Genomic DNA, 14768 nt, shown 5'->3' with positions numbered 1-14768 from the left:
TCCGGGCTTCTGCCAGACAGGGGAAAGTATGCCCCACTGGTTTCAAAGTGTTTCCAGCCCCAGCCGTCATTTCCTGGGCTGCTAGCGGAAACATTGGGTGGGCCGCAATCAGCACAAGGCTGTGATTAGCTAAGTTGGCATTATCACAGAATGGGGTTTACCTGTCATAGCTTGTCACTCAGCCATAGCCTGTTCAACATGGGGCTGGATACACTGGGACAGTTTGGTCCTGAAGGCACCCCAGCAGTCCAGATTTAAGGATATACATGCTTAAGCACAGTCAACTTAATTAGTGTATCAGTCAGCTTGATTTATGTGCTCACGCATGCATATACTTAAAACTGAACTGCTTGGGTTCCTTGAGGATCATATTTAAGAGACCTTGCCCAGGGCCAAAAAAATTTGCAGGCAGGAACCGATTAGAAGAAAACAGCCCTGTGCTGAAAGCGCTACAGCTCTTCACAAATGCCCCTCAGCTAGTGAATGTGGTGTAATTGGTCTAAGTGTGGGAAAGCCGCACTGTATTGGTTAGTAGTGGAGAGAGTCCCTTGAACAAAGAGGCGTTCAACTGCCCCTGTGAGCTCTGTCTGCAGTGTCCTAACCTTCCCCCTTCCTCCTCTGCTATCACATGACATGCTAAGAGCTGTGAGTCTGTGTGTTACTGGCAGCCATATTTGTTTTCCCACCAGATAGAATTTGAAAAGGAGATAACAAGTTGTAGGAAGACCAGTAAGATAAATCTGATGAATACTTGAATAGTATGTAATATGTTTTAACTTTCTTACGTAGACAGTATCCTTATCCTAGATGTTATGTAAGTTATTGATTACCTTTGTACTAATACCATTTACTAAACACATGGTACATTTATATTTTATTGTAGAATAACCCAGGCTGGCAGAAGACTGATAGCCACAAGATGGCATCATCTAAAAATCTGAGCAAGTTTTGGGAGTGGGGAAGAAAAATTATCTGTGTTGGAAGAAATTATGCAGAACACGCCAAGGAGCTGAAGAACGCTGTCCCCACAGAGCCAGTGCTGTTTCTGAAGTCCCCCTCAGCGTATGTGCGGGAAGGTGCTCCTGTCCTCATGCCGTACTACAGCAATACTCTGCACCATGAAGTTGAGCTGGGAGTTGTCATTGGGAAAGCAGGTAAAGACATAGCACAGTCATGTGCCATGGATCACGTGGAAGGCTATGCATTGTGCCTAGATATGACGGCCAGAGATACACAGGACCAGTGCAAGAAGAAAGGACTCCCGTGGACTTTGGCAAAAGCCTTTGACACTTCTTGCCCTGTCAGTGACCTCATACCCAAAGAAAATATAGCAGACCCCCACAATTTGAAGATCTGGCTGAAGGTAAATGACACCATGAGACAGGAAGGGAGTACGTCTTCAATGATCTTCTCCATTCCGTTTCTCATCAGCTACATCAGCAGAATAATCACCCTGGAAGAGGGGGATCTTATCCTGACCGGGACACCTGAAGGTGTTGCTGCTGTGCAGGAAAATGATGAGATGGTGGCAGGGATTGGTGATATCATTAGCATGAAGTTTCAGGTTAAGAAACAGTCCTAATTAAAGGATGAGTCCTTTCAGCATCACCTATCTACAATCATTGCTTAGGTACTCTCTCCAGCAGAGAGTGGCTCAGATTATCTAATATGCGGGGGAAAGGGTATGACAGCCACCCCTATCGCTGTGTCACCTATTAGTTCTGTCCAATTAAAATAAATATTCATAAGTCCGATACACTAGCGGGGCAGATGTATTAAGCCTGGGGAAGTGATAAAGCAGTGATAAGTGGAAGGTGATAACGCACCAGCCAATCACCTCCTAACTGTCAATTTACATATTGGAGCTGATTGGCTGGTGCATTATCACCTTGTACTTATCACTGCTTTATCACTTCTCCAGAATTAATACATCTGCCCCACTGTGTGGTGTCTGCCACATAAAGCCATATGTATGTAGCCTTTATAATTCAGTAAAGACCGATCTTGTGGATGATGAATGTCAAACAAGCAGTAAGGAATGAGATGTTGTATCTGAAATCCTGACCTCCTTTTAAGTTTCACTTGACCTCATGTATTTTAAAGTGCACAAAACCTAATGCTGCCCACACGCAAGCCAATCCTGGTGAGTGCACTCTGACAGGATTGGTTACTATTTGGCTACTCAAATCGAACAGATCTGGCTGTTCCATGTCCGGCCATGTGATGGGGTGGCAATGTGGGCCTGTATGTGCCAGCCTCATTTCAGAAATGCATGAGAACGGCCGGATTAATATTGGTTGGAAGATTTGGGATGATGTGCAGTACAATGAGATGACCACAAGGTGGCACTGCAGTCATGGTAAGCAGAAACATTTGGATCTTTCACTTTACTAATGGTGGAGTGGAGATCGCAAGAATAATGAAAACACATAAGATGTATCATACTTGTATGATCCTGTATTGTTAATAGTTAGCAATGAATTACCACTCTTATGAAGTTTTGATTGGTAAATAAGCACAACTATGTCACAAGACACATTTTAACAAACAATTGTAGAACTGAATTGCAGATGAAAATACAGTGAAAAATCAGAAATGCTATAAGTGTCTTTCTTTTCTTACATCTCATACATTTACCTAGTGCAGACCTGACAAGTTCTAATAACTGAACACCAACACTATGTTCATCAGAATGTGAATCTTCTATGACTACAAACGTTACTACTGGAGCTACTTCTGCAAACGTCTCTTCAGCACAAATACTTCACTGCCTCATTAGGATCTGCGGCTTTGCAGGACAGGACGGTGACACGTAGGCCACTTTTTGAGTTAGCTGACAATGAAGCCTGCAAACAGTAAACAGAAAAAAGTGCAATAAGCTGTATTATAAATGTTCTGGAAGCAAGAAAACCTGATAACCTGGAAACCTGTTGCCAGGGGTGGAACTGTGCATCACTAGGCCACATATTATTATTATTATTATTACTACATTTTATTTATAAAGCGCCACAAGTGTTTCGCAGCGCCGTATATACGACACACATTACACAATTCACAGTAAACACTACAGCCGAGATGTAAGGAAGCAAAGTAGGAGAGAGCTGTAATTGAAGTGTGAGAGAAGAGGTCTTTGAGAAGTGAACAGGAGGAAAGAGGGTCCTGCTCCAAGAAGCTCACAATCTAGGGGGAGGGGGGAGACGGGCAGGTGACATGAGGTGCGAGCAAGCGGAAAGGTGGCCTGATGGCAGGAAGTAAGCAAGGCATAGATGGCCAAGGCATGAGGCAGGAGGTTGGGAGAGTGGCCCTGAGACTAGGTTATGTGGAACGGTACACTGTGATGAACAGGTGGGGTTTCAGTGCCCGTTTGAAGCTCTGCAAGATCGGGGAGAGTCTAATAGAGCGAGGGAGCTCTTTCCCGGGAAGGGGAACTGTGCGGGCAAACTCTTGGATCATGCATGGGATGCAGTGACCAGGGTAGAGGAGAGGTGATGGTTATTGGCTGACCGGAGAGGGCGGGAGGGAGCTAAGGGGAGGGCCTGGACATGTCTGTTCCTCCCAAGCCCCTGACTTTGCTATGATGAAGAGCAGAATGGGGGCATCATCTGGGTATATATGGACGGCACAGCTGAGCAGGGTTCTCGGCGAGGGGTATTTGAAAAGCTCAGAGAGAGGAGGGGAATCTGGCTTTGCAAGCCCTCCTCACCTTCCAGCCTTGTACAGGCCGCACCCACCACAATGGATGCAACAATTTCAGGGAATTACCAGTATTAATGGGAATGCTGCCTTTTCAATGCAGTAGGAGCCATTGAGGCCAGCGGTCCTTGATGAAGAAATAGTACTACTGGTTGAGTAACTACAGGCTGATTCTGAGCTGGATGTGGGCGTGGTCAGTCTTTTGCCGCAGTCATGGCTGATTCTTTATGCTGATGTTGCTACAGAGCCCTTCCCTGGTGGAGATCCATGTCTGTATGCACATGGACTAAGACGCCCATTACCAGCGTCCGTAGACATAGAAATACCACTTGGTGAGCCTTTAGACACCACTATGGGTTGCACCATCGAGTATGGGTTGAGTATGGGTTGCACTTGCAGTATGGCAGTTTCTCCATCCCTGTATGGCCTCCTGTGTGCGCGGTTCACAGCCTCTTTCACCGACACACCCACTCCATGCCACAGAATCTCCTACAAGACACATCTCCCTGTTACTTCCCAGTCACCATAAGGGAACCTCCATTATATTTCTGCTACCGTGTTTCTGGATCTGAACTGCGACTGTACATAAAAAACTGGGACGCATGCACGGTGCGACTCCAACGCATGCACACAAAATACATTGCACCACTGCATCCAGTATCACCGCTGCGTCCGAGTCAGCCCCCAAATCTCTCCACCTTTTACTACTATTCAACAGCAGAAGCACTGTACAAAGCATCTCTAAAACTCCTTTCCACAGACCGTAAAAACAACAAAATTTTATGGATGAGTTTCAGGAAGACTTTTTGCTTACAAATTATATTCATACTTTCCAACATTCCAAACATCTAAAAAAAATCTGGTCTGAATAGGACAAGTAACCCTGTATTAGTCCAATCGCATCCATTTCTCATGCGACCACTCCCCTGAGTTCACTGGATCTTGGGGCCTAATTCAGATCTGATCGCAGCAGCAAATTTGTTAGCTAATGGGCAAAACCATGGGGGTCATTCCTACCTGATCGCTAGCAGGCTACTTTTAGCACTGCTGCGATCAGGTAGTCGCCGCCTACAGGGGAGGGGGGATTAGCTGTGCAGGGCTGCGATCCGCTGTGCAGAGACTGCACAAACAAAAAGTTTGTGCAGTCTCTGCACAGCTGAAGACTTACCTGCTGTGATGATCGTTCCTGGATCTGACGTCAGGATCCCTCCCTGCATTCGGCCGGAACGCCTGCGTTTTCTTCAGCACTCCCAGAAAACGGTCAGTTGCCACCCCCCGCCGGCCTGTTCTTGTCAATCTTCTTGCGTTCACCGCTGCAAACGCTTTCTTCGTTATTCTCGTCGATGCCTGGCGACGAGCGTCGCTAGGCAGCGACGTGCCTGCGCATTGCCGCATGCGCAGTTTTTACCCGTTCACACAGGTGCGAAAAACTGCAGCGTGTGAACGGGTCGGAATGACCCCCAATGTTCACTGTAGGAGGGACAGATATAACATGTGCAGAGAGAGTTAGATTTGGGTGGGTTATTTTGTTTCTGTGCAGGGTAAATACTGGCTGCTTTATCTTTACACTGCAATTTAGATTTCAGTTTGAACACACCCCACCCAAATCTATCTCTCTCTGCACATGTTATATCTGTCCCTCCTACAGTGAACATTGGGGGTCATTCCGAGTTGATCGCTCGTTTTTTTTTTTTTTCGCAACGGAGCGATTAGTCGCTAATGCGCATGCGCAATGTCCGCAGTGCGACTGCGCCAAGTAAATTTGCTATGCAGTTAGGTATTTTACTCACGGCATTACAAGGTTTTTTCTTCGTTCTGGTGATCGTAATGTGATTGACAGGAAGTGGGTGTTTCTGGGCGGAAACTGGCCGTTTTATGGGAGTGTGTGAAAAAACGCTGCCGTTTCTGGGAAAAACGCGGGAGTGGCTGGAGAAACGAAGGAGTGTCTGGGCGAACGCTGGGTGTGTTTGTGACGTCAAACCAGGAACGACAAGCACTGAACTGATCGCACTGGAAGAGTAAGTCTCGAGCTACTCAGAAACTGCACAGAGAAGTCTTTTCGCAATATTGCGAATCTTTCGTTCGCAATTTTGATAAGCTAAAATTCACACCCAGTTGGCGGCGGCTTAGCGTGTGCAATGCTGCTAATAGCAGCAAGCGAGCGAACAACTCGGAATGAGGGCCATGGTTTTGCCCATTAGCTAACAAATTTGCTACTGCGATCAGGTCTGAATTAGGCCCTTGGAACTGTCCAGTGTAAATAAGACATTTGAGGGCATATGTAAATAAGTACACTGGGCCTGGTTCAGATGTTGTTGCAGGGGCTATCGCTGTTTACATGGAATCAGCAGCTATAGCACTAATATGGTAATGCAGCAGGGGGCGTCACACTTTTGCATGCATTATTGATCCTAGGACACAGCATCGGATAATCTGCGGCACCCTGGACCGGCTGCGTGACCCATGCTGGCCATCGCAGGTCCTACCAAGAGACCATGAAATCTCTCATCCTTTAACGAGGATCCTGGGCTCATTGGTGGCGACACGCCTCCGTTTTGGGAAACAGCGAGAGTGTTGCCAGCCCCAAACGGCAGCAGACTGTAAAACACTGAGAGTCTGCTGCCGAACATCGGTACTTTGCGGCATGTACCTCTAATCCAACAGGACCTGAATCAGGCCCAATGTGCCAAGATTGTAAACTGAAGTTTCCTTTAATACCCAGTCGCTGAACAGAGATTAGTATAAACCCTAAAATCCAACCCATTATCCTTTTATAGTATTTTATTTCTGTAGCATTCCCACTGTATTTATATATTGTATGATTTTGTGTTAATCGTGTCTTGTTTTTTTACGTTAGTTGAAATATAAGGAGCTTGTCTGTCTCTCTTCACTCCTTGCGAGACACGTCTTCATATACAACACCTGTTGAGGTCTTAGAATGTGCCCATTGAAACATGTATACTTGTGCAAGGAAGATAAGGCGTTGTGTCCATTCACCACCAAGGCAATACACCATAAGGCTACCTATTGATGGTGACTTGACACTGTGACAAAGTCATCACAAAGAGACTCACCCAAAATTTTAATTGCGGTCAACGCAAGGTCTATAGTAATAAGACTGGAGTGTGATAGAATCTTTTATGTGACAAGTCTGTCTGAGATTTCTCACCTTCAAATAGATTTTGCAGCGTTCCAGTAGGAAATTCCATTTCAAAGATGTCTTCTGGTCTTCTGTTAAATTGAAAAATCCATCTACCTAAATCAAAGATATGGAAATGCGCCACGAAGAATCATTACTAGTTCTGCAACAGGAAACGGCAGCAATTATTCTTTCTGGCACGGAATTAGAAGTGATGTATTATGCATAATCATTTTAAATGTAAAATAAGTTAAGAAACAGTTACCGTGCATGATAATGTATCCTCTGCCACGCTGCCAGATAAGTTACAAGGCAGCGTCCCGGTGTGATCTGTAATGTCCACTCGCAAATCTAAACTGGTGAACACAGATTTTGGATCTGCTGACATCTCATTGCAGAAAGTATAGGTGCATCCTTCTGATGAATCTGTGACCAGGTAATGGCATCGTGAGCTGGGGAAAGGATTAGGAAATGAAATATTTTTCACAAAACAGGCAATTTTTAATATATACTCTCTAAAGATAAAAAGTTAAAACTCAGTCACTCACAGATATACAAGTGTTGCTTATCAAATTAATAAGTGCAGTCACGGGAAGCGGTTTTGTCCCTTGCAACTAAGACGCACATTCATGCGAAAAGACATCCGGCACGACTCACTCGTACCAGACGTCACGTGATATATGGCCTATTGAGGCTAGGGGTATGAGGACACATCAGCTGAGACGAGAAGCCATCATGTCTATTTGTGGGCAACCCCACCATTCGATGATCCGCTGGAACACCAGATAGTGAAGCCCCCACTCCCCTGTGTGGATATCGTGACGAATCAGGAAGTCCGCCTCCCAGTTGTCCACACCTGGAATGAAGATTGCTGACATGGCTGTTGCATTTCTTTCCGCCCAGAGGAGTATCTTTGACACCTCTCGCATGCAGGCTCTGTTTTTTGGCCCTCCTTGTCGATTGATATATGCCACCGCCGTGGTGTTGTCCGACAGTACCTGGTTTGCGTGATCCTTGAGCAGAGGACAGGCTTGAAGTACAGCATTGTAGATCGCCTGAAGTTCCAGAATGTTGATTGGAAGGAGGCTTTTGTGGGTTGACCACCTGCCCTGGAACTTTGAGTGACAGCTCCCCATCCTCTCAGACTCACATCCGTCGTGAGGAGGGTCCAATCCTGAATCACGAAACTCCTGCCTCCAGGAGATTGGAGGACTGTAGCCATCACAGGAGGGAAATCCTGGCCTGAGGCGACAGCTGAATCATCCAGTGCATCTGGCCGCAATCACTGCTCGCAGGGATTCCATTTTGAACTTGGAAAACCCTCAAAAAAGGATTCAAGGATTTCAGAATCAGAATGGGTCTGACCGAACCGTCCGGCTTCGGCACCACAAACAGGTTTGAGTAAAACTCTTTGTCGCGTTGCGGTAGTGGTACTGGAACAATGACGTGGGACTGGACCAATTTTTGGATAGCCTGTTGCAACAAAACCTGCATATCCTCTAAAGCTGGTAAGCTCGATTTTAAAAATCGTTGGGGAGGAGTACTGCCGAACTCCAGCTTGTAGCCTTGAGAAACGAGCTCCCTGACCCAGACGTCCTGGCAGGAGGTCTCCCAGACGAGGCTGAAGTGACGCAGTCGAGCTCCCACCTCGAGATTCCCTCGGGGTGGGTGGGCACCGTCATGCTGAGGTCTTAGTGGAAGCAGAACCGGTGGACTGTTCCTGAGAACTGGTGCTTGCAGGATTTCTGGACTTACCTCAGGCCGCATTGGGGGCACCTCTGGCCTTCGATCGAAGTCTGTGAGACCAAAAGGACTGGACAGACGGCCCTGGATAGGAGCGTCTTGCCGGCGGGGCCCTAGAGGGGAGTAACATGGATTTACCAGCCGTAACTTTGGAAATCCAGGTATCCAATTCGACCGCAAAAAGCCATTCCCCAGAAAACGAGAGAGATTCCATATGACGTTTGGATTCTGCGTCCCCAATCCACTGACGCAACCACAAGGCCCTGCGCGCCGACACTGCAATGGCAGACGTCAAAGCATTAATGTTCCCCATCTCCTTGAGGGAATCACAGAGGACACGTGTAGTGTCTTGAATGTGCTTCAATGGGGTGACCATAGTAACTAAGGGCATATCCCCCAAGAGACCCCCTAAATTTGAATGGCCCAAGAATGAATGGCATGGGTCATCCAGTAACCCGCAATAACCGGTCTTTGTGAGAGGCCGGCTGCAGTGTATATAGACTTTAGGGTAGTCTCTATCTTCCAATCCCCAGGACCCTTCATGGTAGAGGAGCCCGGGACAGGTAGCACCGCCTTTTTAGACAGGCGAGAGACTGAGACATCCACGCCAGGGGGTTCCTCACAAAATTTTCTACCTTCAGGAGCAAATGGAAAAGTGCGCAAAAACTTTTTGAACACTTGGAATTTTTTGTCTGGATTTTTCCAGGCCTGTTTGAATAAATCATCTAACTCTGGAGAATCAGGGAAAGTGACATTGGGCTTTTTTTTTTTGTACAAAGAAAAAAAAACGACTGCTGTGAAGAAGCATCCTCTAGATGGAGCTGTAACACATCCCTTATAGCCAAAATGAGGGGTTCAATACCCTGAGTAGAATCAGGAACCCCACTAACGGGGTCCGCGTCATCCCCATCATCTTGGACATCATCATCTGTATCAGAGAGCAGTGCAGGTAAACCACGCTTCTGGGGACCTGCATGAGAGAGGGGGTGGCTGTGCATCAGCCCTAGCAGCTAAATCTGCAAGAGCTTGTTGTAGTAGCGGAGTTTTCTGCACATTAGCAGTGAGCTGGGATGACATATCTGACATCATAGTCTTAAGAGACCCTAACCAGTGGGGCTCTAGACCCTCTCCCCCAACCTCTTCACTAATTTGTGAATTAGAAAGTACAAACACATACACACAGACAGTTATAATGCAAGCCTGTCCTACTGTATGTGAGAGGAGACAGAGAGGAGATACCAGCACACCCTGAGCTGCACAGCCCCAGTGAGACTGTCAGCTCTGTAAATCACAGTAAACACTACTAAATACAGTCCTAATTAGGCCCAGAATAGTGTACACAAGCAGCTCTCCCCCTTAGCTACACCCTGTACCAGTTTCCACCGTATCTGTGAGGCAGGAAGCGCTGAGTGTGTGCTGTAGAAGGCTGCTGTAAGCAGAGGAAAGCGCCAAAACGCCACTGGTCCTGCTATGAGGAAGCTCCGCCCCCTCCAATGGCGCCAGAGCTGTACATCTTATTTATACTGGCAAAGTCTCCAAATAAGCTTAAAACCTCACACAAGTGCTTAGTTAAGCAGTTTTTTGCCAGTGTACACACAAGGGGATCCTAGCAGGACCCCCCAGGGAGGGTCCCGTACGCTGCGCCCATGGTCAGCCGCACTTTCAACTGGGGGCTCCCCTAGCGGGGTCCCCGGTTTGTACTCACCACGAATGTCACCTTCAGGCAGCATTAGGGGTGTGCGGCGTGCTGCGGCTGTGCCGCTGAACAAACAGCCCCTCAGGATGGTGGTCCTGCAGCGGGGAAGCGGCTCTGCACCTCGCAAGGTCGGTGACCCCCCCCCCCCTCTAACTCTCACAGCGCAGGTATGCTGTTGTCCAGACAGCATACCGAACAAAATAAAAGTTTTAAAAGAAACTGAAGAAAACTCTCTGGAGCTGCAGAGATGTGCATCCTCTCCTGAGGGCACTTTTTTCTAAACTGCCTGTGGGAGGGGGCATAGATGGGAGGAGCCAGCACACCCAGTTGAAGAAATTTAAAGTGCACTGACTCCTTTGGACCCCGTCTATACCCATCGTACTCGTTTCCCCCAATGGGGGGTCAATCAGAGTTGATCGCAGCAGGAACTTTGTTAGCAGTTGGGCAAAACCATGTGCACTGCAGAGGAGGCAGATATAACATGTGCAGAGAGAGTTAGATTTGGGTGTGGTGTGTTCAATCTGCAATCTAAGTTGCAGTGTAAAAATAAAGCAGCCAGTCTTTACCTTGCATAGAAACAAAATAACCCACCCAAATCTAACTCTCTCTACACGTTATATCTGCCTCCCCTGCAGTGCACATGGTTTTGCCCAACTGCTAACAAAGTTCCTGCTACAATCAACTCAGAATTACGCCCAATGGGGGGTAATTCCAAGTTGATCGCAGCAGGAATTTTGTTAGCAGTTGGGCAAAACTATGGGGGTCATTCCGAGTTGTTCGCTCGCAAGCTGCTTTTAGCAGCTTTGCACACGCTAAGCCGCCGCCTACTGGGAGTGAATCTTAGCTTATCAAAATTGCGAACGAAAGATTAGCAGAATTGCGAATAGACACTTCTTAGCAGTTTCTGAGTAGCTCCAGACTTACTCGGCATCTGCGATCAGTTCAGTCAGTTTCGTTCCTGGTTTGACGTCACAAACACACCCAGCGTTCGCCCAGACACTCCTCCGTTTCTCCAGCCACTCCCGCGTTTTTCCCAGAAACGGTAGCGTTTTTTCACACACACCCATAAAACGGCCAGTTTCCGCCCAGAAACACCCACTTCCTGTCAATCACATTACTATCACCAGAACGAAGAAAAAACCTTGTAATGCCGTGAGTAAAATACCTAACTGCATAGCAAATTTACTTGGCGCAGTCGCACTGCGGACATTGCGCATGCGCATTAGCGACTAATCGCTCCGCTGCGGGAAAAAAATAACGAGCAAACAACTCGGAATGACCCCCTATGTGCACTGCTGGAGAGGCAGATATAACATGTGCAGAGAGAGTTAGATTTGGGTGGGTTATTTTATTTCTGTGCAGGGTAAATACTGGCTGCTTTATTTTTACACTGCAACTTAGATTGCAGATTGAACACACCACACCCAAATCTAACTCTCTCTGCACATGTTATATCTGCCTCCTCTGCAGTGTTAACTTGGAATTACCCCCAATATCCCTTATGGATGCTAGAGAAATACATGTTTCAGTATACTAAAAAGAGTGTGGTGTTGCAGGCCTACCACAGTCAGTCCCTAGACTGCATATATAAACGTTATGGTAAGAACTTACCGTTGATAACGTGATTTCTCTTATGTCCACAGGTATCCACAGGATAACATTGGGATATTGTCGAGCGACAGCGAAAATGGCACCAACACGGTCACGAGCTTTCTGGCCTCCCAGGATGCATTGGGGCCTCCACTATATAGTCCCAGCCACTGACTCAGTCAGATCAGTTCTTTCCACAGCGATTATAGGCAGGAACATTAGGTAGAGACCTGTACAGGCGATAAGAACACACATGCACACCCTTCCATACAAGAAGGAAGAGGTTTTTAGTGTTTGTCTAGATCCTCAAATCAGATGCGTCAGGGTGGGATCCCTGTGGACACGCTATCAACGGTAAGTTCTTACCATAACGTTTATTTCTCTGGCTGGGTCCACAGGATTATCCACAGGATAACATTGGGATTCCCAAAGCCATTTTAGTGGTGGGGACGCTCCTGATTGCACAGCAGGACCTTTCGCCCGAAGTCTGCGTCATGAGAGGCAAAAGTATCCAAGGCATAATGTCTGATGAATGTGTTTATGGAAGACCATGTGGCTGCCCTACATATCTGTTCTGCTGATGCACCCTGTTGTGCTGCCCAAGAAGGACCTACCTTACGTGTAGAGTGTGCAGAGACATTAGCCGGAATAGGGAGATCTGCATGAGAATAAGCTTCAGATATTACCATTCGGAGCCATCTCGCCAGCGTCTGTTTACTAGCAGGCCAACCTCTCCTATGGAATCCGTAGAGGATGAAGAGGGAATCTGTTTTCCTGATGGCACTAGTACGATCTATGTAGATTTTTAAAGCCCGGACCACGTCCAGTGATGCTTCTCCCGCAGATAGTCCCGATACCTGAAAAGCTGGGACTACAATCTCTTCATTCAGGTGAAACTTTGACACCACCTTTGGAAGATAACTAGATCTCGTTCTGAGAACTGCTCTGTCTGGAAAAAAACTTAGGAAAGGAGACTTACATGATAATGCTCCTAAATCTGACACTCTTCTGGCTGACGCCATTGCCAGTAAAAAAAGAACTTTAACCGTTAACCACTTAAGATCCGCTCTCTCAAGTGGTTCAAACAAAGGACCCTGGAGAAATTTAAGAACTAAATTCAAATCCCAGGGAGCTGCAGGAGGAACAAATGGAGGTTGAATATGTACTACTCCTTGGAAAAATGTACGTACATCCTGTAGGTCAGCAATCTTCTGCTGAAACCATACAGTCAACGCTGAGACTTGCACCCTCAAGGAAGCAACCTTCAACCCTTTATCCAATCCTGCCTGCAGGAAATCCAAAATTCTAGCTACTTTAAAAGATCTCGGATTGTAATTTTTTCCAGAACACCAATGAATATAGGCTTGCCATATTCTATGATATACACGGGCCGAAGAAGGCTTTCTTGCTCTAAGCATGGTTTGGATTACCTGCTTTGAAAATCCTTTAGCCTCTAAGATAGAGGTTTCAACAGCCACGCCGTCAAAGACAGGCGATCCAGATGACTGTGACAACAAGGACCCTGCATTAACAGATCCGGACGTTGAGAGAGCAATATTGGTGCTTCCACGGACATTCTCAACAGATCTGTGTACCAATGCCTTCTTGGCCAAGCTGGAGCTATTAGAATGATTGCTCCTTTTGCCTGTTTTATCTTTCTCACTACTCTGGGTAACAGAGATATTGGAGGGAACAGATATGCCAGCTGAAACCTCCATTCTACTGACAGTGCGTCTACCAGGACCGCTCCTGGGTCCCTTGTTCTTGATCCGTACCTCGGAACTTTGTTGTTTAGACGAGACGCCATAAGGTCTATCTCCGATAGACCCCATCTGTTCACCAGTGTCTGAAACACTTCTGGGTGTAGTGCCCATTCGGTTTCCTGAATGGTGTGCCGACTGGGAAAATCCGCTTCCCAATTTAGTACACCCGGGACAAATACTGCTGACAATGCTGGGAGATGGAGTTCCGCCCATTTTAGAATGGGAGTTACTTCCTCCATCCGACTCTTGCTGTGAGTTCCTCCTTGATGATTGAGGTATGCTACTGCCGTCGCATTGTCTGAGCGGATCTGGACTGGTCTTCCTTGTAAATTGTCCTTTGCCTGAACTAGGGCCAAGTAAATGGCTCTTATTTCTAACAGATTTATCGTCAGGCGACTTTCCCTTGCGGTCCATTTTCCCTGGAACCATAGGCTTCCGAGTACCGCCCCCCAGCCTTGTAGGCTGGCATCTGTCGTCAGGACTTGCCACTCTTTTATCCAAAAGGGTCTCCCCTTGTTTAAATGGTCTGTCTGTAGCCACCATGCTGGAGACCTTTTTACATTTACAGGAATCTTTATCATCTGCTTCTTTATTGTTTGATGATTTCCATTCCATTTGGTCAAAATGAGATGCTGCAACGGTCTGGAGTGGAATTGCGCATATTCCACCATGTCGAACGTTGATACCATCAGACCCAACAGTCGCATTGCTGCATGGACTGACATTGTCTGGGCTTGCAACGCTTCCTGAGCCATGACCTGCACCTTGACTATTTTCTTCTCTGGTAAGAGAACTCTCTGTAGTTCTGAATCCAATATGGCTCCCAAATGAACCATCCGCTGTGACGGATTCAGGGACGACTTCTCCCAATTTATGAGCCACCCGTGTCTCTGTAAACAAACTATCGTCTGTTGGAGATGGCTCAACAGTAAATCTTGCGACTGTGCTAAGATTAATAGGTCGTCTAGGTATGGGAATATTCTTATCCCTTGTTTGCGCAGACAAGCTGCCATAACCACTATGATCTTGGTAAACACCCTGGGTGCTGTAGCTAGCCCGAAGGGCAGAGCTTGGAACTGGAAGTGTTCCTTGAGGATGGCAAACCTGAGGTAACACTGATGTGATAGTGCTATAGGCACATGTA

General features: G+C 46.9%; 2 protein-coding genes across 13 annotated transcripts in view; one reads left to right on the top strand and one right to left on the bottom strand.

Annotated features, from left to right (window-relative positions):
* Positions 1 to 2596, top strand: part of LOC134945585 (hydroxyacylglutathione hydrolase, mitochondrial) — a 63964-nt gene extending 61368 nt beyond the window's left edge. For all 4 annotated transcript variants that reach the window (XM_063934962.1, XM_063934961.1, XM_063934963.1 and 1 more), the window contains one exon: positions 884 to 2596. In XM_063934962.1, the coding sequence (XP_063791032.1) occupies positions 884 to 1582 (699 nt within the window). In that variant the 3' untranslated portion in view covers positions 1583 to 2596. The remainder of the gene's footprint in view (positions 1 to 883) is intronic.
* Positions 2443 to 14768, bottom strand: part of MEIOB (meiosis specific with OB-fold) — a 377950-nt gene continuing 365624 nt past the window's right edge. For 7 of the 9 annotated variants that reach the window (XM_063934970.1, XM_063934967.1, XM_063934971.1 and 4 more), the window contains 3 exons: positions 7098 to 7284; positions 6863 to 6949; positions 2863 to 4182 (listed from right to left, as the gene is read on the bottom strand). In XM_063934970.1, the coding sequence (XP_063791040.1) occupies positions 3919 to 4182; positions 6863 to 6949; positions 7098 to 7284 (538 nt within the window). In that variant the 3' untranslated portion in view covers positions 2863 to 3918. The other 2 variants (XM_063934974.1, XM_063934973.1) reach the window with 2 other exon arrangements.

Source organism: Pseudophryne corroboree, chromosome 7 (genome assembly GCF_028390025.1).
Source record: "Pseudophryne corroboree isolate aPseCor3 chromosome 7, aPseCor3.hap2, whole genome shotgun sequence".
NCBI classification, from domain to species: Eukaryota; Metazoa; Chordata; class Amphibia; order Anura; family Myobatrachidae; genus Pseudophryne; species Pseudophryne corroboree.
This window is presented reverse-complemented; position numbering and strand designations above follow the sequence as displayed.